The sequence below is a fragment of the Glycine max genome, chromosome 15 (assembly GCF_000004515.6).
Source record: "Glycine max cultivar Williams 82 chromosome 15, Glycine_max_v4.0, whole genome shotgun sequence".
In the NCBI taxonomy this organism is placed as follows: domain Eukaryota; kingdom Viridiplantae; phylum Streptophyta; class Magnoliopsida; order Fabales; family Fabaceae; genus Glycine; species Glycine max.
Window position 1 is genome coordinate 8,374,387 of NC_038251.2, and position 24,342 is coordinate 8,398,728.

The 24,342-nt window shown below is 30.7% G+C and overlaps 2 protein-coding genes and 1 long non-coding RNA gene across 3 annotated transcripts; 1 reads left to right on the top strand and 2 right to left on the bottom strand.

Annotated features, from left to right (window-relative positions):
- Positions 1-7,073: 7,073 nt before the first annotated feature.
- LOC100795744 (uncharacterized GPI-anchored protein At1g61900) lies at positions 7,074-11,866 on the bottom strand. Its single transcript, XM_003546100.5, has 8 exons — positions 11,554-11,866; positions 10,301-10,471; positions 9,591-10,196; positions 9,059-9,304; positions 8,911-8,922; positions 8,489-8,632; positions 8,242-8,286; positions 7,074-7,491 (listed from the first exon to the last, which is right to left on the bottom strand). Exons 1-8 carry the CDS (start codon positions 11,621-11,623, stop codon positions 7,421-7,423), a joined length of 1,365 nt encoding a protein of 454 aa, XP_003546148.1. The 5' UTR covers positions 11,624-11,866; the 3' UTR covers positions 7,074-7,420.
- A 3,350-nt stretch (positions 11,867-15,216) lies between these two features.
- Positions 15,217-16,044, bottom strand: LOC100796265 (uncharacterized). The gene has a single exon (XM_003546101.5). It carries the CDS (start codon positions 15,842-15,844, stop codon positions 15,455-15,457), a length of 390 nt encoding a protein of 129 aa, XP_003546149.1. The 5' UTR covers positions 15,845-16,044; the 3' UTR covers positions 15,217-15,454.
- A 5,483-nt stretch (positions 16,045-21,527) lies between these two features.
- Positions 21,528-22,685, top strand: LOC100793833 (uncharacterized). Its single transcript, XR_418323.4, has 2 exons — positions 21,528-21,896; positions 22,348-22,685. It is a non-coding gene; the product is annotated as an uncharacterized lncRNA (long non-coding RNA).
- The last annotated feature ends 1,657 nt before the right edge of the window (positions 22,686-24,342 follow it).

Sequence of the window (24,342 nt, forward strand, 5' to 3'; positions counted from 1 at the left end):
ATCAGACCTTCAAGAATCAAAACTCCTCAGATTTGGGTGCTAAAAAGGTTGTGGGTCTACACTTTTGTGAGTTGAGATGAGAAAACAATTAAGATGATGTTGTGAAAGTGATTGTAGGAAAGGTAGATTGCACATCAAATTTTACGTGGATGATACCGTATTGCAGTTGAATTGTTAATTAAATTGTGTGAAGTTTCTGATTTTTTATTTGGAAAAAATGAAATTATGATTTGTGAAAGATGAAACTATTGATGCATTGTTGTTTCTTCCTTATTTTTTTGGTTTGTAACGGCTTTTAGCCACTAGTATTTGATTATGGTTATTGACATTAACTTCAAGTTAATGGAAGAATCATTTTGAATCTTTTAAAAAAGATAAAAGATCAAAATAAACTTTTTAAAAGATAAAGAACCAAAATAACTAAAAAAAAATAAAACAAAGGAACCAATAGGTCATTTAGTCTAAAAATAAAGGATATGGTGAGGGTTTTAATTAATTCTCTATTTTGTTTGTAAATAAAAATTATATTTTAAAGATGTTAATTATTTAAATGAATTTTAGTACTTATCTCAATAAAATTAATCTTTAATTCCTTATTTGTCTACTATATTTTTTTTGTCTTTGTTTGCTCATTTTGCTTACATATAACATATGCATGTGTAAAAAGATAAAGATATCTGGGCATTTCATGTTGTTGGACATTTTGAGAGAAAGAGACAAAAATATAAATATAATATGTGATATAATTTGGTAAAAAAAAAAGAGATAAAGAAAAATGGTATGAAATTAGTATTTGTGATATATAGATACCCATGTATTATTACTCATACAAAAAATATTTTTACATATTATATATTCTCTCAATAATTTATTGACGTGGAAAATATATAAGGCTCACACAATAGTCGGTGTACCTCACACAATAATAATAATGAACTTGAAAGTTCAAATGTCGAACTCAAAAGATCAATTGTATTTCTTATTAGTCAAGTTTATTAAAGTGACAATTGAGGTGATTAAAAAGAAAATTTAAATATTTTTATGATTTTGATTTTTAGAAGAAAATAAATAAACTAACGCAAAGAAAGTTTAAGTGATGATAAGAGTAACCATATGTTATGATTCAGTAGTATTAATTTTCTCCCAATCTGAGTCCCAATCAAATTCCTTCCCCAGGTAATTATTGATTCTCAAAATCAACCAAAACCTATGATCAAGGTCAGATGATGTTCTTTGCCTTAAATTAATACATCAATGATCATAGGCCTATCAATTTAAGTCAAATGATATAATCAATTCTATGAATGATCAATTAAATATTAACTAATATATCAAAGATTACACAAATAGTTTGATCATGCAATTTGGTGTAAAATATTATTTACCTAAATTGACCAATTACATGCAAATGATCACTACTATGCAATCGATTAAATATTAAAATGATCGATTCCAAATACACAATAAAGATAAGGAAGAAAATTAATTAATATAAAATAATGAGGAATTTCATTAAAAATATGGAGAAAACTACAACTAGACAATTACATCATAACCCCATATTAGGGGGATTAGCCTCTCCTGATCAAAACAAAACTAACAATCTTATACAAAATAGACATAGACATACCAATAAGGCAGATATGATGATCCCAATTCGTCATTATGGTGTTGTTCATGCTTCACAAGTCTCAAAAACTCTTAAGGTTCTCTCAAATTCATAAAATGATAAGAGTGAACAAAAGATTGTTTATATAAAGTCTAAAGGTCTATATATAATTTCCTAAATATATCAATCCAAAAAGGCTTATTACGATAATGGTAAAATCTATTACGGTCGTGGTTGGAAGTAACATTGAAACTTAGGAGCAGGATTGACTACAATCCTCATAGTTAACCACGACTCTAATGAATTGACCATAACTATTGTTAAATTGTTGATATTGTTCTGAATAATTGTTATTATCTTATTGTGGTCGCACTGATTATCACAACTGTGATAAATACACCATGATATGATTAAGTATAGAGTCTTTAAATCTTCGTAAGTTCATACAATTTTTAATTCTTTCACTTAAATGAGCGACTATATTACTGTAATAGAAAAATAATGTCTAAATATGAGTTTTATAAAAAAAATACATGTAAACTAACACAAAAACTCATACAAAATATCATTAAAAAAAGGTTTATCACTTATTATTATTTTTTCTATATTTCTCTTGCCTATTATATTCTCTTCCCCTTTTTAGATGTAGATGTAGATATTAATTAAAAATTGGTGTTCGTTAAATTTTTTTCTGTAATTTTTTAAAATATTTTTTTGTGATGATAAAAGGAGAAATGCGGATAAAAATGTGAGATAAGATGCTTTAGGTGATAAAAAAAAATAAATTTTGAAAAATATCATAAAAAATTATTCGAGAACTCTTAATTTGATTAGAAGAAGAAGAAACATTCCTTTCACCATTTGTTTTTTTTTTTTATCAATATCTTGACTCGTGTAACTCGGGTACGTACGTCTTGATATTCTTATACGTTTAAAAACAAGTATTTTAATGTAGTAATGGACATATGTATTTTCATATAATTAATAAATATTTTTAATATAAAATATATTATAATTAAATTTATAATAAGTATTTGGAATATATAAATTATATTTTATATATACAATAAATAATTTATATTTGTGACGTAAGATTATTTTTAAATATTGATATTTGAAAAAAAAATTGATATTTAATTTATATATTAAAAAAACTAAAATTAAAGTTTATAATGTAGGATTAGATTTAGTTATAAATATTACGGAGTAATAAAAGTATTGAGAGAAAAAATTATACATAAATATTTTGGTAATGTGCAATTATTACCTTTTCAATTTTACATTTATTAGGTAATGGGACGTGTAAAATTTAAATGGCAAACGGTTTTCTATTTTATTTTTTGCTTTACCTGCTCAACCATAATATTATGGATACAAATTCAAAGATCATCCTAAGAAAAGAGATAATTATTATAGTGCATGTATAGAAGGAATTTGAAAATTACAAAGTAATAGAAGATGAAGTTGTATATAGCCAAACTCCACCAAAAGGAAGAATTTTTTTTCTTTCCAAATTCTAACAAATTAAAAATAATGTATTGGACATTATCCAGAAAATTAACATTGTATGGATGAGGATGCATATGTTATATACGGATTGAATCCGTAATATTAACACAGAAGAATGAGATAAAGAGCAAATTAAATAATAAAGCTTGAGCAAATAGTAAAACTATATATTGCTTATTGTCTTATTAGTTTATTTAATTTATTCATTTAAAATTATTAATTATTTGTTTATTAACAATATTCTACTGTTTCTTTAACTTGGGCACACCTAGTGACAAATTATGCTTCTTTAATAAAATTAATTTGCTTTTCAATTTTTTAATAATATTCTAAGAAAATAATATATTGGTAGATGTATAACAACTAGATTATCTACATATGGGTAACACAATTAATTATTTATTAAATTAGGATATTTCGATTGAATAATAGTATTTGATTTATATGTTATCTTAAATGGAAAAATCGTAAACGATAAATATAATGAGATATTCGTAAACAAATAGAAAAGCCAACATATTACTGATGTAGCCACATTAATACACAACAATGGAGTCGGTCAGTCAGATAATGCCCATTAAATAACTCTGAACCTCAAAAACTCATTGATAAGGGGGACACAAACTAATGACACGTTGCGTTATATTTTTTTAATTTAATTTATTTTATTTATTACAATAACAACAATGAGATTATATTCGCAGAAAAAAAAAACTAGAATTTCATACAGGCTATCCTAACCCTCCACCAGTAAGTCGATCTAAATAGATTTACGTTACGGTTTGCTTAATACTATCTCCTTCTCATAATTATCGGTAATGTTTAAGGTTAATACATGTAGATTGAAAAGTACTTAATAGATTGACGTTACTGTAACTATTGACTGTTGATAAGAAACAAATTAATCTAAATAATGAATTATCAAAAAAAGTGTGAACCAGAATTAATTAACATTAGTCATGTTAAGTCTGAAACACAAATACAAGACCAGATACAAATAATAGCAATATCTAATCCCACCCCCAAATACATAACCACCAATACCCCCGATGCCATTAACAATGTTCAGAAAATACAAACCAAGGCATTCCCGAAAACGTATTATATATTATTATTGTTAGTATTAATTTAAATAATAGCATTAACTAATAATTAAAGGTTAAAGATTCCTCTCTCACAAAGTAGCAAATTATAATTCGAGCCTTCATTGAGATGAAGATACTCATATAGTATTTTTTGTATACTCATATGTAATTATAAGCGAAATAAAATAAATAAATTTTATTATTGCTTCTCATATTTATAGTTAATTACTTTTTCAAAAAGAAAAACAAAATATTACCAAAGTTTGATGCCTAACCTTGTTAAAAGGGGAACATCAACGTTTTTTTGGGATCAATTTTAAGTAACTATATATTTCTGTGTCTCTGGACTGGTATTACTTATACCTTGTCCTTTTTAATGTATCTCTTTTTTCGCTGATTTAAAAAAATTACACTGATAGCTAGTACATATATAATTATTAAACTAAATATTTTTTTTTTTTTTTATAAAATTGACTCTTTTAACAACTATTTTTTTAATAATGGAATTTTGTCGTATTTGGTTGGTTGTTGTTGCATGTCCCAAACGAGTTAAACTCAAACGTAAAGGTTCTCGACCCAACATATCATCATTAATTTCTTGCTCATCAAGTAAGGGATTTTTTTTTTTTTTTTTATCAATTAAGGGATATATTTTGACAAATTGACAAAAGAATATATATAACCCATGCATGTTAAGATGAAATTCTAATTTCCATTTCATTATTTTGCACTAATTTAATTTCATGCTGTTAAGGTGATATTAAATTAAAATTTATCTCTCTCAACTGTAACAATAACAAAACTGCTCACGATAAAAGCAGATGTCAACTTCTACTTCAATTTTTTTTTCAGCCGACTATATTAAATTATTCTAATTATGTTGTATTCTTTTTGGTGCGCTGCACAGGAGTAACTTTTCTACTTTTATTAAAAATCTGTTAAATGTATGAAAAATAGTCCTTTGACAACCTTTATTTAATATTTTATTTTAAGAATTTTCATTTTGATTTGTGTAAAATTATACACGAAGTAGCTCACAGCTTTTGTACTTGACACTTACAAACTTTAATTTTGAGCATCTTTTTTACTACACTAATTTTTTTATCAATCAATATTAGTTAATTTTTATTAACAGAAAGTTTTAAACTTGACTTTTTTTTTCTCTTCCACCTTATTTCCCTGCAAGTCGATATTAATTATAACTCTTTATCACTCTAATCTTTATTTCATTATCAGGAACGTGAAGAGATAACTCTGTTTTATTTGGGCATCAAAAACTAAGAAATAGCAAACATTACTGTTCATAAATATTGCGGAAAAAAAGGTTATAGGAATATAAATACCAACTACCAACAGTACAGATGGATGGGTCCAAAATTTTTATAAAATAAAAATGACTTTTTAATATTTTGCTACGTGTACTAAATTGACATTATTTCACACTATTGAAATTAGTTTCAACTACCAAATTAGTTAGACTAAATCATTATAAAATTAGAGACAGTTCTAAAATGTAAAAATAAAAAATGATACAAAAGAACTAACTTTTTTTAATCTAAAATTCAGAACACAAAGTACGAATTAGGATTCGATAATGCAAAAATAAGTTAGGGGTTGATTTGACTTAAATTTCCACAGCTACTCTTTTATATTCCCTTCGCCCAAGACGACTATTGTTTAAAAAATTTCACACACAAAAAGTAAGTATTTCAAGAAAATTAACATTTATTAAGAAATAATTTTACTAAAATAATTTTTTTCTTAATTTCAATAAATATATTATTAAGTCTTCTAAGATAACATTATTTATTACATGATAAAATTAGAATAGATATTTTAATATCTCATTAAAAAGTGAGAAAAAATCAATTTAATTTTTTTTTCAAAGGATAAAACTGTAGTTATTTTAAGACGCATGGAATGGATTTTAACTCAAACACGTCACCTTCATTAATGGTTAAATTCACTAAATTCGTTTAAATCCAATCCAATTCCTTCACTCATGAGTCATGAACCCTTTAACCTAACTCAAGATTTCAATTTCTTGATTCTCCTAAATTAAGGGATGTATTGTAGTTCAAGAATTCATTGAGAACACATGCACATCACATATTCCTAGACTAAACATACATGGTGAGAGACTCAATTTCCCATCCAACTACTATTTTCCAATTTGTACAAGTGAATTTTAAACCATCCATGAGTGGTCAAGTCATGAAAGCAATAAGCAAATGAACAACCACTTAATGGAAAGTAAGTATTGACAAGAGAAAAAATAAGAAGAGAAGAAGGTCAATAAAAACTCTTATGAGATTCAAGAAATGGAGATTCTTGAGTGTCTGCAAGTTCCTTACTTCTGTTGCCCTTGAGCAACACTGGTGTGCCCCCAAGATCCAAGAGAAAGGTCTTTTTAAAGCTCTCCCAAAGTATGATTTTAACGTAATTTTAACATGTTTCATGTAGCTTATTTAAAATAGTCTTGATGGATGTCACTTCCACAGATTTTCGTAAATGTTCATGAATTTATGAAACCCAATAACTATATAGCTCTTTACGCGATGAATTCATGTGCAATGACTGTGTCTGTTTCTAGCACGTTATAGTCTTCATATGGGGTCAATTAGACAGTCCTATAAGAACTACAGGATTTGAGTCTCTGACCCACAATTTATTGAGAATTAAAATGGAAAAGTGCATCAATGAATCTTTAATATTATCTCATTGCTGAGTAAAGGGCGAGAAATTAGAGCTTTCATGCTTAACTATGAAATTGGGGAGTTTGGGACACACCTTAAAAACTTAGTTCTACAAGGAAAGAAGGGAGAACATTAAGAAGAGGTGGCATGATGATGATTGTAGAAGATCCTATATTGAACATAAAGAACACTTCTAGCACTGGAAATTCCTATAATACTTAACATGTATGATTACAAAACCTTCTTCGACTGAACTCCAGGTTTACATATCAATCTCAATAAGTTCCTGTATAACCTATGGTTTCTAGATTTTCTATATACAAAAAATTTATTACACAAGCACACAAGAAGAATCATGAATCAATAAGATCCGAAACAGATTGGACATCACCTCCAATTGAGATGTCTCTTTCTCATAGAACCGGTCACAATTAATTAACCTTTGGCATACCACCCGTGCAAAAAACTATCCTTCATGAAGAACTAGGAAAGCTTCATTTAACAAGGAAACCCTCATATAATTACACGGTTGTCATCAAGAGAAACAACAAAGCAACAAGCACAGAGAACAGAATGTCACGGCTGTAAAGGCCTGCAGAACATAAAATACAGTCAGTTAGTGGTTGAAACCAAATTAATAGAGTTGCTGAGATCATTGTATGCAAGGATATGGTGTTATTCAGTAGTATGGCTAACAGTTCCAATCTACTAGAGGTATTCAAACCAATCAATCCAATTAAAACTGAAAAAAAAAATGACTCCAAAAATTGTGAATAATCTGAAAAACCAAAAAAATAACCAATAGAATGGGTTGTGGGTTTCAAATTTGAAAATATATTATACGATTGAAGATTAATTTTGAAATTATATTTAGAATTTAGATTGTATTTTGATATACAAAGATAAGTTTGAACCTGTATTTAGTTTATTTTCATAAATAATCTTAGCCTTGTACATGATGTATTTTTATGAAATTATATTTCTATATTTTGAAGAATTTCTATATTAAATTTTTTAAAAGAAAACTGAAAAACCAATTCAATTCAAATGAATATTGGATGGGATTTACATTTTGAAACCAAATCATTGAGTGATATTGTAAGAAAACCAATTAGGTTGAATCAGGTGGCTTTTCCCTCAAAACTGATTCAATGTGGTACATGAAAACCCATGCAATATTCTTTTCCTTTAAGGAAGTATATAGGTTCATCACTTCATCGTAAGATACATTTAAACACCCATATATTTATCACATACATATATTCTAGCTTAAATTTTGAACAGTGTTTGAAAACTTCATAGATTACTGAACAAACAATACAACCAGAAAAGGTTCTCTTACAACTTTGACTTGATGCTGCTGCAGGAAGAGCAGGGATGTAGATAGCTGCAGTTCCAGTAATGTGGAATTATCAAAAGTTTATAAAAGAAATATAACATTTCACATAAAAATGAATTAAAATGAAAATTGTGAAGCTAAAAAGAATCCAAAATAAAAGGATTTTCTTCTCTCGATAAATGGAAAAATAATAAAATAAAGAGCAGTTTTCCTCTTATAATTATATAAATTTTCAATAGGGTCTACGTACATTTATTGCACGATGAAGAAGTCAGTTGAGATGTAGAAGGCCAAGGAGCTGGAATATTATCATTTAGATCACAAAGGAAGCTGATCCCAGAAATACTGTCAAATGTAGCATCTGAAGGCAAACTAGGTAATAAACAACCAGCCTCTGTTTAGGGTAGACAATGCAGCAAGTCACCTCTCAGTATAACATTAATGCAAGAGGGAATATAATTATAATGCAGCCGATCAGGTATCAGCAGAACAATAATAGAAGAGCATATTAAAGCAGACTTCAATGATGAACAAACAGGCCATTTCAAACGTACAAAAATTTTCTTACCCCCCCCCCCCCCCCTTACCTTACCTTCCTTCCCTCCCCTTCCGTCGCCCAAATATGGCACTTGCATATAATTTATATTGACACAATGTACATTGCGGAATTACCTTGATTTCCAACTGAAGCATCCACATTGTCAATTTCCACACCAAGTTGAATAAGAGAGAGAAAAGAAGAATTATTAACATCAGGTACAAAATATTATGGGTATTGAGTGTGAGCTTAGCATACTAACAAGAAAAGAGAAAACAGAACCTTGGAGGGAAAAGTCTTTAAGGCTTATGTGACAGAGACCATAAACATCTGCAGTAATATTCGATCTTTTCAATTTCATTGCCAAAGCCTCTGCACAATCCAAAGCTTGCAAGTTCGTGATGAAGCTCTGTTTTTGCAAGTGAGACACGTAGCTTTCCATAGCATTACAGCATGCTGTTTTGTTACTTATCTCATCCACACAACCCTTGGCAACTTGCTTTGTGTTGGGGAAAACCAGTGGACAAGCTGGTGTAGAAGACAAAGAGAAAATTTAGGTAAAAAAAGGCAATATTAAGGGGCCAGAAGGATTAGCATCATTAGGAATTATCACCAAGTGATTAGAAAGCACCTAATGCAATCAGCTATAGATAATCTACTAGAATCATCACAGGATGAACATTGCACATTGGGCAAGGTTTTTCATCTATAGATAGACAGAGAAAATAAAGACATGAAGGAAAAAACATCCCAACTCACAATCTACCCAACATTTGTCACAGAGGAATGATATATTATTTTTACTCAAACTGACCTTTGTTCACGTTGCAATTAGACAGTCCTCTAAGAACTTTCTTGGCATGAGAAGGTTCAAGCTTACTAGCTAACCACCGGAGGACAACATTTCTACAATCATTGACCCGATTTGAGTGCTCAGGTTGAACATGTGGTGCATCTATGGCCAAAATATCAGAGCCTTTTGATGCAATTGCTTTAGCTGCTTCTAATATAGCATTCTGACAGATTTGGTAGCAGCATTCTTTCACAGGATCAATTTTCTCACATGCAGTAAGGAGCTTAGTAGTATCCACCGTGTCATAAAAATCATTCACATTTTTTACTGGGCAAGATGCCTCAGTGAGATTTGAAGAACGAATTGAACATACCTGCTTCAGATTATTAGTGGCACCCTGGCCCATCAAAATTTGTTCCACATCTGCAAGGCAATGTTTAGCAACGGTCCCGTTTAAGGCAAGTACATTGGTAAGTTTACTGGATTGACCAATAAGAATTGTGAGAGTGGCTTCCAATTGGGGACAACATATTACATTAGCCAGAAATGGTGCAAAAACTTCCCAGCAATCAATTGCTGTCACACTTATCAAACTTTCAGCAGTAGTAAAGTTCAAAGTGCAAAGTCCTGCAAGATACATGGATAAAGACAGTAAGAGAGAAGGGGAGAGAACATCCAAATTCAAGCATTTGAGAACCCAAAAAAAAACCCAAAGTCGTCTAGGAAAGAACCTGATAACTTTGGGATAGTGGTATTAGTGAATGGAGCCAAAGGTGAAGGTGCGAGAGGAAGAAAGGGTTGCGGAGAACCAAGAGGTGAGGGTTTGATGAACATAGAACCTACACGGCTATCCAGTCGTACAGGACCCTGACGATGATTACTGCTAAGGGATTCAAGTGCACCTACACCAAAACACGAATAAGAGAGTATCCTTGCCTTCGTGTACATGTTTCTTCCTCTTGCTTACTCACTTAGCATAAGTTAGCAAAGCAAGGAATTGCATACAAAAAATTACAAACACTGTTGTGTTAAAGATTATGACTAATAGCAGCCACAGTTCAAGCATGAGGATGTGATGTGAGAACATATCTCACAGTTAAAAGGTACTTAAGCATGGAAATGTATCTCCAACTCAACATTAATTAATTCTCACCCATAAAAGTTTCCAGACACCAAATTTTATTCTATTTCAACTGTCTGTTACATTACAGTGTCAACCCAGTCAAATTTGTTCGACAGCAATTGACGCTTCAAAATATGTATCCAACATTAACGCAACCAAATACTAAAGTTATTTGTTGAACTGAAGCAGAGCATAATGATGACAATGCATGATAGAGTTAAACTTCAATTCATAGCATGATGTCCAGCAGTCTTAAAATTTTATGGGGGAAGGAGTGGTTGTCTAGCATTGCAACACTAAGTCTCCAAAATCAAGGATCCAACTATACCGATCAATAATTAACATGATGTAGCCTAATTTTGGAAGATGAACTCTATATTATAAGGGCTAAATCACACAAGCTCCCTTGTTAATATGATTAAAGACCAATAAATGTCAAAAATAGCAACATTATTTGTACGAAACCAAAATTCATGACCAGAGTTTCTTTCTGTTTTTTACATTGCACAGAAAATTAGCTCTGAATGTAAAACTGAAACAATTCCAAAACCCTAACTCTGGCTGCAGATGCCACTACCCCTTCTCAGTTCTCATCATATAAAACAATAGAAATTAGAAACTAGCAATAGCAATCACGAAACAAGAGAATAATGCAAGTAAGCAGAGTTAATTAAACTCAAAATAAATAAATTTCATCAACAACGAGTGCGCTTTAAACACCAGAGCAATGCTGAAAATATATTCAGCTCAAACACTGCTTCCTCAAAACAAAATACACAACAATGGAATTCAGCACACCCACATGAGTTATAATATGAGAGATAATATAAAAACGATGAAAAGTGAGAAAAGGGGACTTACAGAGAGGCAGGAGGAAGAGGAAGAGGAAGAGGAAGAGGTGGGGCATGGCGCAGAAAAGGGAAAGCAGCATTCAAGGAGAGAACGAAAAGGTGAGTGGTTGTGGCATTGGAGACAGAAGAAGAAGAAGAAGAACTAGAAGGATCGAAAAAGGGTTATATGATATGATGTGATGTGTGAAGCGAAGGAAGAAAGTGAGGAAGCCATGAATGAGTGAGGGTTCAAAGTGAGTGGGGGACTGTGGCTGGCAGACTCAGTATAGCTGTCTGGTGAGTAGACCCCACCATTTCCATTCGCATTTACGCCACCATTCCCTTTTGTTCAATTTTCCTGTTTTGCTTCTCTGTGTTTTTTATAAGGTAATATAATTTAATCTTATAAAATTAGTTATAAGATAAAAATTGTTTTTCATTTATATATTTTATTTGAATACCATCTCTCTAGTCTCTAGGTGTTGTTTTTTCTTTTGTGTGTGTTGTGTTAGCGGTTTGCAGGTTTCCTGTGTTTTATTTTGGCGCCAACTGTGTGATGTGGCAGTTGGTAGATGGCGTCATTAATAGGGTGAGTTGCTTTTATTTATTTTGACATGGAATTGGAGGCTCCTTCCTACCAGTTCCATTTATGATTTACCCCTAATGCATTCAATTCCACATAATTCTTTTTGGCTAATCACCTGTTATAACCATCCTTTTTTTTCTTCGGATTTTATGTCACTGAATCAACCTTGTTGATTCTACAATTAATTAATCACACTTCCCCTTGATGGTTATTATTCTTACACGCCATCGTCCATCAATATCTTGATTTTTTTTCTTTAAAAAAATTCTAATATGTTGGTATTCAAATAATTCACCCATCATAATTAAAAGTCGAGTGCCTGAATTAATTTAAGTTTGAGATTTGAGTATGTAATTGTATTAAAGAGTAATGGTCTTTCCTAACTATATTATCTTTCCTAACTATCAATAACCACATTTTTTTTAATTATCTTTAATGAGGTTGTAATAAATGGATCAAATAGTTGCAAATCAAAAAGTTTCACCAACGGATAATCTTCACTAAAGCCAAATAATTATTAGTTTTAATTATCTATAATTGCTAATTTAGATTACATTATGTTGCATTAAAATAAATAAAATATAATATATTTAAGAGTTTAATATTTATGTATTGTCATCCAATCACAAATCCATCATTTGAATCATTTTTAAAAATCAACCAACTCAAATATTTTGATCCAATAATCTAATTCAACCCAAACATTTTATAAACAAATTAACTTAATTTGATTTTTTTTTTAAATAATCCTAATCAACTCATTTAAATTTGATTGAATTGAATTATAGATTTGGTATAATTCAAAGCATATCGACCTTGATACACCTTTACCTAGAGAATAAATGGGGAGCATAAAAAGTTTTTTCGAGTACCTTTTCTTCATGCACTGTGTAGATTTATTCTACACCCAATATCCGTGTTAATAAACATATGAATCAATTTGTATGATTCATATAAATTACAAATTCATATCTCCTAAAATTTTTAAAAAAATATTTCTAATATTTTTTAATATAATTAATTATAGTTTTTTTAATAATTATTACATTAAGTATATTTTTGTTTTTGGTTTTATTATAATTAATTTTGATCTAATAATGTATTTATATATATATATATATATATATATAAATTTTAAATAAAAAACCGTAGATTTAATAAAAATTTATATATATCAAACAATTAATTATTAAATCAAAATTCATTATCATAAAATTTATTATGTAAATTTATATGTGCATTAAATATATATTAGAAATTTTAGTATTATATATAATAAAATTAATTATTTTATAATATAATTGATCTATTAACTCAAATGTAAAAAATCACAGGTTTAAGTCTTACATAGACCATTGATTCATAAAACATATACTGCTGGGTGTAGAAGAAAAATGACAGGTACGAAAAGAAAAGCCGTCTTTCCTGTCAAACTGATACTAAGAGAATGCCCACAACAATTAACTAAGCTCTTTGCGTCGCAGCCCGCAATCCTTGGCCCCAACTGCCCAGGACTCTATAATTCGGCCTCAGCATGCTTTGTGAGACTCAAAGAGCGCTACTCCAATTCTCGAATTGACGAATCATTAAGGGTCCTCGTTTACAGAAACGAAATAGATGTAAAAGTAAATTGAGATGAAAGTAAGTAAAATATTTAAATTTAAATAAAATGTAAAGATGTGAAACCTATATTAATTTTAAAACTTTCAATTTAAATGCATTTAAGTATAATTAAATCAAACACTACTTATAAAAAGCAAGTTGTGGTCAATAACATTTGGGGCTAGTTGGATATTCTTACATAAAATATAATTGTAATTTAAACTCTCATATGTGATATTCTTTTTTAATAAAAAATTAATTTAATTCTTATCTTATACATATAACCAATTTATCAATAAATCATTAATTTGAGTAATAACTTTTTCTTAAATAAAGTCCAAGGTTCCAGTCTTCTTCAATGAAAAAATGTGATTGAGATAAGATATCCCATTAAAGATGATAAGTAAAATTCTCCTACAAAAATTTAGTTATCAGTAAAACTAGAAAATACTCTGCACCAATATTATAATATAAAAAATTTAACTTTTGTCAACTATTATTGTAATAATATACCATTTATTAAAACGAAGAGTAAATAGTAATAAAAAAGCATTATATGTTAGTATTATAAATATCATAATCAATTTTACATTTAATTAAATATTTAAATTATCGTATGTATATGAAGATTAAATTGAAAGTTTTCATGTAAAGTCTAAATTGAAAAACGAATTTCATGCCTAATAAATAAAAATTATATTTTGATCTTTCATTCTTAATTTGCCAATTGAAACTAATATTAATTAATTTCAAGCATTAATTATTTCGTGTCTGATTTGTCTTTAATTCAACCCCGGCCCTAACCCAAGCAGATTTAAGACTGCATGTTTATTCGTCTTGTAGTCAATCATATTTCAGTCCAATGATTAGTCGGCAATCATAACTGAGAAGTCCTTAGATCTTTATATATATATATTGAACTAGTAATTAGATTTTTTTTTATAGTATGCTCAAATATATAAATTTCGTTTTGACTTTCACCACGTTATTTGGGAGTTATGCCATGTCAATTTTACACGAACAATCCTGAAATTTATCACCGTACAGTAGGAAAAGCAAAAGCAAAAGGACAATTAGTCAATTACTATCGACCTTCAAATTGGAAGGCAGAAATGAATAAATAACTACACCACCACGTATTAAACAAGGAAAAAGACAGTCAGATAATATATATCTTCTGGACAGGTCTGTTCGCGTCATGGTTAGATGAATAACGATACAGTACACGAAACTTCTTTGATTTGGTCTCTTCTTGATTCCCCTAGAGTGTTAAGCCAAATTGGAATCACATATATATTTTCTACTTATTCTTAATTATATCATTTATACACATCAGTAACTCTTGTTGAAGGGATTAACTTCCTTTAAACTTAATTATAAAAGAATTATTTATTTTCTTAAAATCTAATAATTTTTAATTATTAAATTTTAAGAAAATAAATAATAATAATAAATAACTACTCTTAAAATAAGTTAATCTCTCCGCTCTTATAATATATATATATATATATATAACAGTTCCATTATTTATGTCCAGTTTTACACAAGAAACTCACTAGTTTTGAGGTTTTACTCGCAGAATGACGAATATACAAATCACACATTCCCAACCTTACAAGCTGAAAACATATGGAAAAACAAATAAAAGAATCCAGGCTAATTAACATAGTTGGATTTTGTAGAAAAGTAGAAACCTAGCTAAACCTTTTCTGAGGCTCTACACCACACAACCCACCACCTTCCCTTAATTAACCTCAGGTATACTCTGAAGCACGGGCCTCCAAGGCCTATGATGAACATCATCATGATCTCTAGCGTGTATCAAGCGAGCCAGAACTTGTTCCGCCGAAGCGTGTCCTTCACCTAATTGCTTATTATTAATCTCTTTCTCTGATCCCAACAACTTCTCCAGCTCCTTCTTTGAGATCTTTATCTTCACCTTCCCATTGGCATCAGAAGAAGCTCTCAGCGCACCCAAGAGCTTCTCCTTCTCCACGTTCCCCAAACTCTCCCCATGAACTTCATCAAACACCTTATTCTTCCTTCTCTTCTTAGATGATGATAAAGAACCCCAATCATCACCACCCCAATCCATAGATGATGACTCCGTGGCACTGGCACAACAGTTTCCCATGTATATTATCTACTATTGTAAATAAGTATCTAGCTAGCTAGCTTTTGTAGCTTAATTTCTTTAGGATGAAGTGTGTAAAAAAGGGAATGATGAGAGAGATTTGTGAGGTGGGGAGGGTTTGATATTTATAAGGGAGGTGGTGGGTAATAGACAAATGACTTTTGGTTCGGAATATTAAATTACAATTGGATTAATTCTTAGGCCAATGTAAGCTTTGTTGATCAAATTATATATATATATATATATATATATATATATATATATATATATATATATATATATATATATATATATATAAATAATTAATGTAGTGTAGGACCCAGATGAACAGTTAAGGTTACTTGATTGGGTCCAATGAGGGACGTGTGTGAAATGGGGGAAGAGGGGAGCATCTTTGGGATGACTGAGCAAGTGCGTGTGAACGTGCATATGCCATTGGAATCTTAGACTTAATTAGGGATAACTGGCTTGTTCTTTTTTCCATTTAATTTTAGCATATCACGTGTGGGCTTGGTTAATTTAATCACTTTCCATAACCTTTTATCCTCCATGATCGACAAACCCACTAACGCGGTAAAGAATCTTGTGCTTTCAAATTAAACCAATTTTTTTAGCGGTGCTGCGCAGTTTCTCTTCTTGTTAATTAAATTTCTGGAAACTACAATATCGTTGAATAAGTAACTTATTATTTTATACGATAATCTAGAATCATTGATATTTTGAATCGAACGTTATAATTGAATTGGTTAATCTGTTTTGAATCATTAAAAGATTGATTGAGAAGTGCAACACAGACTTCTTATTAACATGTTATTGTTTGAAATTTGTTTATTTACTAAAAATATAAAAAGTTAAGTGAGTCTCACTACAGTTATATTTATATTTTTTAATAAATGGAACTACATTTGATTAATTTTTATTAATATTTTAATTTTTACTTAGTAAAAGTATCAACAAAATAAGAATTAAAAATTTAATAGCGTCATTTATATATATGTGTCATGTGTGTGTATAAATGATAAAACAATAACATTCATTCTTTATAACGCCTAATATTTTAAAATGAAGGAAAAGAAAAATAATAAGCAATATATTGCAACGCAGTCTTTGTTAGTAGATTTTAGGTGAAATCATTTGTGGAATTTTTGAAACACCGAAGAAGAGAGTTCAATGAAGTATATCTTGTTTTCAATATTGATCAGGTGAGTTTCTTTCGTAATTATAAGAATGTTCGGATTAAAACAAGAGAAGAAGCAGCCATGCATTAATATTCCGTAATCTAAAGCCCATGGGAATATAATATTGGGACTCAATTAACTTTGGTATTGCTAGCTTGCACATGGCAAGGAAAGATATTTATGCGTATGCGTTGTTCATAAAAAAGTAAAAGGAAGAACAGCCACAAATATATGGTTCTCTAAGCTGGCTAGTGTTGTGTAGCTATGACTGTATAGCATGCATGATTGTCGGTTGGTAGTTGAACGCATGCAATCTGTCTAAACGTATTGAACAGAGTTTATATATTGAAGTTGCTTAGAAAGCAGAAATATTCTTTATCTAGCTAGTAATCAATATTTTTTTAAAAAAAGAAAAGAAAAGAATCACATGATCTATGATTTATGAGAAGAGTTGTGTTATTCATACATTAATTCATATACTTTTTGCAGGAACATTTTTTATATTTATCTTTTCTATCCATCATTTAGTTATCGTATCTCATTTTTCTTTCTTTTAGTTGTATAACTTATTGTATAAATATATAACATTGTAGATTATATGATCTACCGATAATTTCTTTCTTTTATATACAGAATTTGTTGTATAAATAATATTTATGTTAGAATTAATTTTATAGGACCTAGCTACGTACCGATTCCCTTGAGATTGAGAGAGTGGGCACCGACTTAGATTTTTATTCCCCATGGCAATGTGTCATGCTTTTCTGTACACGGGCAGTGAGCAGAAGGAAAACTTCCAAGAGAAATTAAGGATTCCTTATTATGAATATCTAATTTATCCCACCTAATTTGTAGCATTCTTTCCCTTCCGCAATAATGTATTTATGTCTCGATATTTTAGGTTGGTTATCGAATTAATTAATTCTCGATCCAGAAAATTTAGTTATATTTAGAATTTTTTTATACTTTTATAAAAAATGTATTTTTGGAGTATAATTTCATTAAATATATAATTGTGGATTTAATTTCTCTAATTTGTGGTTTGATAATTAAAAATCTTCCATAATAAACTCTGTAAAACTCAAATTTTAATATTATAAATAGTTTTGATTTAAAATAGCAGTTAACTTGTATTACGGCGACTAACCACGGTTAGATTTTTGTGCTGATTAATTTTTTGTTATTATTAGTCTGAAAGCTAAGCAAAGCATAATTTACCTTTTTTTCTACTCACTTGATTATAATGGTAATTTCCTGGAAAACCCTGCTCCTGAATTGGATAAGCATCGCCCACAGATATCCAAACTGAACCATCGCATCCTTTAATATTCTTATCATAACCTATATTTATAATATCTGAAATCATCTGCTGCGTCATTTTGACTCATTTTCCCTTTGCCTCCGTCTACACAGTTAGGTCACCACTTGATAGAGTTAACACATTCTTTGCTCGGAGCTAAATTTGGCACAAATAGCCAAATAGTTGAGTTAGAAAAACTTCGGTTAGAGATTTCAACTGGTGCAAACTCTAGTGTTTTAATATATTAAAACAAAACTAGACAATTATATATATATATGACCAGACACGTGGTATATGGGGCGCAGACGTTGAGTATCATTTTCAGGGACAGAAAGGTAATTGTCAATTTTACAAATGCATCTCTACTAGGAATCACTAGAATGTTTTATAATTAATTGAATACAAGAAAATAAAAATTTAAATTAATTAAAAGAAAATGATAACAAAAAGATAGTTTCTAATTTAGAAAGCAAGAATGCAAGTAAGTTGATTTAATTCAAATGAGGGAAAACATTGAGATTAAACTTCATTTTTTCCACCAAGGATTTCTAATTTAGGTTTTTAATTAATTCCTTATTTTTTTTATCGGGGTTTTCTAATTTATTTAAATCCTATTTTTTTATGCAATCAAACCTTTACCCTAATTCTCTTAAAAAAAACCTTTACCCTAATTAATAACTCTAATTCCTTGGATGGGATTAAATATAGATAAACATTAAGAATCGAAATATCTAATGTTAGCGAATATATATTATGACTATTCCTAGCTCACAAAGATTGCTAGGTTTTATGTGTAGCCTTTGTGACTGAGTATCAAACTTAAGTCACCTACTTTTCAATGTTCTCTTTCTCTATAGATTTGGCAATGGTTTGAAAATCTTCTAAACATCAGCATAGATAAAAACCTCTATTTTGTCTGCTCTCTCTCTCTCTTTGCTTCAACAGTTGGTCTCAGCAGATTAGGGATATCATCCTTGCTGCTATTGTCTTTATAATTGGTATAATTTGGCATTGTAGAAACTCCAAAAGATTCAGCAACAAATCTATATGCAGAGCTCTATTGCTCTAATCTTGGCCAAGCTACGCATTACTGGTAATGCTACTAAATCTGTCATGAATAATACTATATATGATTTTGTCCTCTTAAGATCTCTCGGGATTCAGGGCAATCTGAGAAAAAGTCAGATTATCAAATAAGTGAGCTGGAACCCCTTATTCAGGGTTGGACCAAGTGCAATACAGATGGAGCAGTTAAAGGTAATCCAGGGACCGCAGGTTGTGGTGACATTTTCAAAAATGAGAGAACATGTGTCTTAGGTTGCTTTGTTTTGAATTTGGGAACTCAAAACTCTTTGTTTGTGGAGCTAACGAGTGTTATATTAGCTATTGGGTTGACTGCTAAGAAAAATTGGAACAAGCTTTGGTTGGAGTGTGATTCTGAGTTGGTGGCAAAGCATTCAGAAACCCCTCTCTGGTTCCTTGAATGCTGAGAAACCGTTGGACTAACTGCATTCATATTACTAAGAGTATGCATTTTCAAGTAGGTCACATTTACAGAGAAGATAATACTAGTGCAGATTTTCTTGCCTCTCACGCAACTACAATTACTTCTTTCTGCTGGTGGGATTGTATTCCCCCTTTTGTGGTATGTTAACTCCTTGCAAGTGTACTAATTTATCCAAATAGTATTTTAAAATGGTAAGACTGTGTGTTGAGTTTATAGGGACTTTGACTATATTCAGAGTTTATATATGTCTAATTTTAAGCAATTAATTAATTAAATTCAATATTGATCGAATAATGATACAGAAATGTAAAATTCGACATAAGAGATAGAACACAAACACTTGGGGTGAGTTGTCGATTGAAGTAGAATCACGGAACATGTTGGGACCCAAAATACTGAAATTACTCTTGATACAACATTAAGGATTTTTCATTATTTTACGTTATTCCAATTATTATCTTCATTATCTAACCTACCCTAATCATGATCTCTCATGTGAAAGAATCTAAATTACCTAATTTCACTCCTAATCCTTAAGAGTTATATCAAATAATTTTCTTTAAGAATACAGATGTATAAATAAGGCAAAATAATATCATTCTATCCCTAGAGATAAATTACCTAGATGTTCTTTTCAAGTTCTTAAGAGATAAATATTTTTCAATGCATAAATCCTATAATACTACATGAGTATGGGTGATCAAACTATAAACATGATATTAAACACAGAAAAAAGACAATAATATTAAAATACCATTACATAGATCGTTAGAATCATTACATCAAGAGACAAGAGTGTTTGGTTGTTGAACTCCCAATAATGAATGGTTTAGCCTCTCATTGTTATGAGAGACTTACAAATACAAAAAGGAAACAAGAGGTGTGGAAGAGAATGGAACAAAATGGAGGAAAGGTCCCCAAGTGAGTAGATTTTTTCTCTTCTCTCATGTCTTAACTCCTTATTTGGTCCTAGTTGTTGCTTTTTTAGTTTCCCTTTTTTCTTCTTTAAAACCCAGCATAATCATGTTTTTCGACATTAAATGTGTGCTAAGTTTGTACGTGCACGCGTTGAGCGTACATGCAAAGTCCAACTGACATAAGTGACATCATGCTAAGCCTGACCTCCAAGTTGGCTTCTCGCACTAAGCGGTTGTTGACATGCTGAACGCGCTGCTTTAATTTTTCAACCATCTTACAGGCCTCCTGCCATGTAATTCTACAAAAAAAAAAATACAATCAAAAGTAATATAAATTAACTAACTTTAACATCTATTGGATAAAAACTCAGAAAAAGTTAAATTCCTAATATTCTGACACAAAAGAAATAATAAAAGAAAGAAAAATTAGATAATTGATATGCGATTTAAATATATAGATTACGTATGTATAACAATTATCATGGTAGCAGAATACAATAAAAATAGGATAGGTCTCCCTAACTATAGATTCTCTTGTTAGATAAGTTGAACTTTCATGGGTTCTAGTTCATGCTCCCCATGACTTTTTACATCTCATCCATAGTAGTGTCAACTTAGTTAGGATTACTTCTTTATGATTAGACCTGAGCAAATAGGTTTGGGCCCACGAGCTATTTGTGAAACTTGTAACCCGCACGGTATACGAGTCTCATTTTTTTGAGTCTGTTTAAAAGTGGACATTTTAGCCTGTCTCACATAACCCACGGGCTAAATGGACCCGCAGATATTTTAATCTCTATTAAGAAAACAAAGTAGGGTGTGTGATTTAGCAAAAACTGGAGGTGTTTTAGCAAAACTAAACCCCTAACCTAAGGCCCAGCTCTAATTCACAAACTAAACCTAAATCCCTTTGGTGCACTCACCTCACCACTCAGACAGCTACCTCCACCACGCACTTACCTCTCCTCACTCAGCCACCAACCAGCAGCCAGTCACCACGACGGCGCCATCACGACTCCTCCATTTGCGTGAGCAGTCACGCAGACTCCTCTCTCTCGCACGTGCACTCCTCCTCTCCTTGTGCTGCACCACGCGCCGCCACGACTCCTCAACACGGCTCGCACAACAACAGTCTCCCTCACACTCCCTAGTAAGTTCTTTTTTTTTAGTTTAATTTATCTACAGCCCTGTTATCTAAGTTTAATTTATCTTCTCTACCGATATTACCACTTAAGACTGTTGAGATATCCAATTTGAAAAATGGGGACGAGGAGATTTGATTTGAGTCTCAACATTGCTTCCTTCTTTGTTTCTTTTATGTGTGATTAGGCTGTTATTGAATAGTTTGTTTAAATAATGCCTTGGATTGACGCCTCTGAACTTCTAGAAAACTTGGTTATAATGCCTCCAGCCACAAAGAATCATTTCCAACAATCAAAATTAAGCAAATCCAAACAATGCGTGAACTTGCACTAAGGAATAAGCGTCATAAACATATTAACTGTTTATTCGTTGTAATAATCATCCAAACATTCATCTGGTTCATAGTATGAATGAAGTGAAACCTAACATCAATATGTTGTGTTCTTTCATGTATGTAGTTAATCCTTTGTCAAACAAACGGCACTCAAATTGTCGCAAAAGATCCAGCCATGCTCTTGAGGAAAACCAAGATGAAAAAATTAAGCCTTTCAAACAAATCCTTTCCTTTGGTGCTTCAAACAAGTTCAGTCAAAGCCATATACTTAGCTTGTGTACATAATGAAATTGAAGGACCAAGACAGTAGCTTTCCAAGTCACTAATGAATTACCAAGAGTGAAAGCGTAACCTGTGGTAACTGATCTTGTAGCATCCAAACTAGCCGCATATATATACTTTTAAATAAATAACACGATAACACCATGTATAAGCTCCATATATAAGCCCAACATTTGATTATTGTGCATGACTCATCTTCTATAAGCAGCCAAGGTGATATTGTAATTTTGCCTCGTGTTTATTTTAACCCTATTTGTTTGCTCAATAATAGAAAGAATCCCTTTGCTTCCGAAAGCACAATCACACTTGCTGAAACTCATTAAGTCACTATCTCCCGTGTGTGCGGTATTGATTTTGTTGTTCAAAATCTAGTTGCTATGGCTAACAATTGGTATATCATGACGCTTAACCCTGGTATGAAATTCGAAGTGGGGAAGTTTATGGAATTGGGAATTTGGATTATAGAAACAAAAGGTTAAGGAGCTATAGGCAGCACAAGTTTTTCTAAAGACATTGTGCACAACTAAACTTATTGGCGCCATTAACAATCTCGATTGGGTGAAGTTGCAACAGAGGACTACGGGAACCATACGACTTTATTTGACAGACAAGGTGTTATATCACATTATGACAATGTTATTATCTCCTTGGCAAGCTATCAGTGTTTTGATAAATACTTATATAAATGAAAAGTTCAACTTATTATCTCTTTGACAAGTGAATCAAGTCATACAAATAGTAAATAAAAAGTTCAAATATCGTGTTTCCAAGGCACTTGGTAATACTTGAAAAAATAGCAAATGCTATTAAGCTATTGAAAAATGAATAATTGTTTCGGAACTAAATTTTAATTGAAATGATTGCAAATTAAAACAACTACTAAATCAAATAAATTGACAAGAAATTCTTTATGGGTAATTTATACAAACACTTAGAGTGAAAAAAAAATAGTTTTAACAATATAAAGGAAATCATTGGGTTTTGACTTCATCAAACCATACACTCATGCTTCAACAATGACATTTGATCAAATTATAGCCTTTATATTACCATCAACCCGCAGATTTACTCTAACCCTAATTCTTTGGACACAAAAGAGATTAAGTTTATTGACTAGACTATCAATCTCTTGATTAATTTCTCAACTTTTGCTGGAGAAAATCATCTATAAAGCTTGGATGTGGTTAAAATGGAAAAATAAAAAAAAAATCTCTTTCTCTATCAATCAGTGGGCAATTTCTCCTGGTGATTGTGTTCATGCAGGGCTTCATGGGGATTGATTCTAAGTGGAAGTCAGCTTGCATTAGTTAATAACGTTGCTCATTTAGGGGGTCTTTTTTATGGCACGGGTTACGGGATTCAGGTTCTATAATATTACTTAATTATGTTTTGGTCTTGTAAATCCTTTATTCTTGGCTAATTGGTGAAGGGCAGTGCGGTTGGGTCGATGTGTTTTGGGTACGGATGTAAATTCATTTGTTCTTAGCGGTGTTGGGGTCTGATTGTATTTTCTTCTATGTGGTTACTTATTATTTAGGTCCACTGTTTGGTCCTAAATATTTTTTAACCATGGTCTTGCAATACTCTGTTTTTTTGCCGGTACTTCTGGTACCTTTTATCAATATATTCGTTTTACTAACCCCAAAAAAATCCCTTGATTAATTTAGCCATGTAACTTGCTTTAAGAGAAGAGATTTTTAAATGATTAATAGACTTGACTTTATTCCATTTCTAGAGTATAAAATTTATTAGATGTCTTTTTCTCTGTATAAGGCATAAGCATCATTTTAAACAAAAATTCACACCAAAACAATGAATTATGGGTGATCGATTCAAA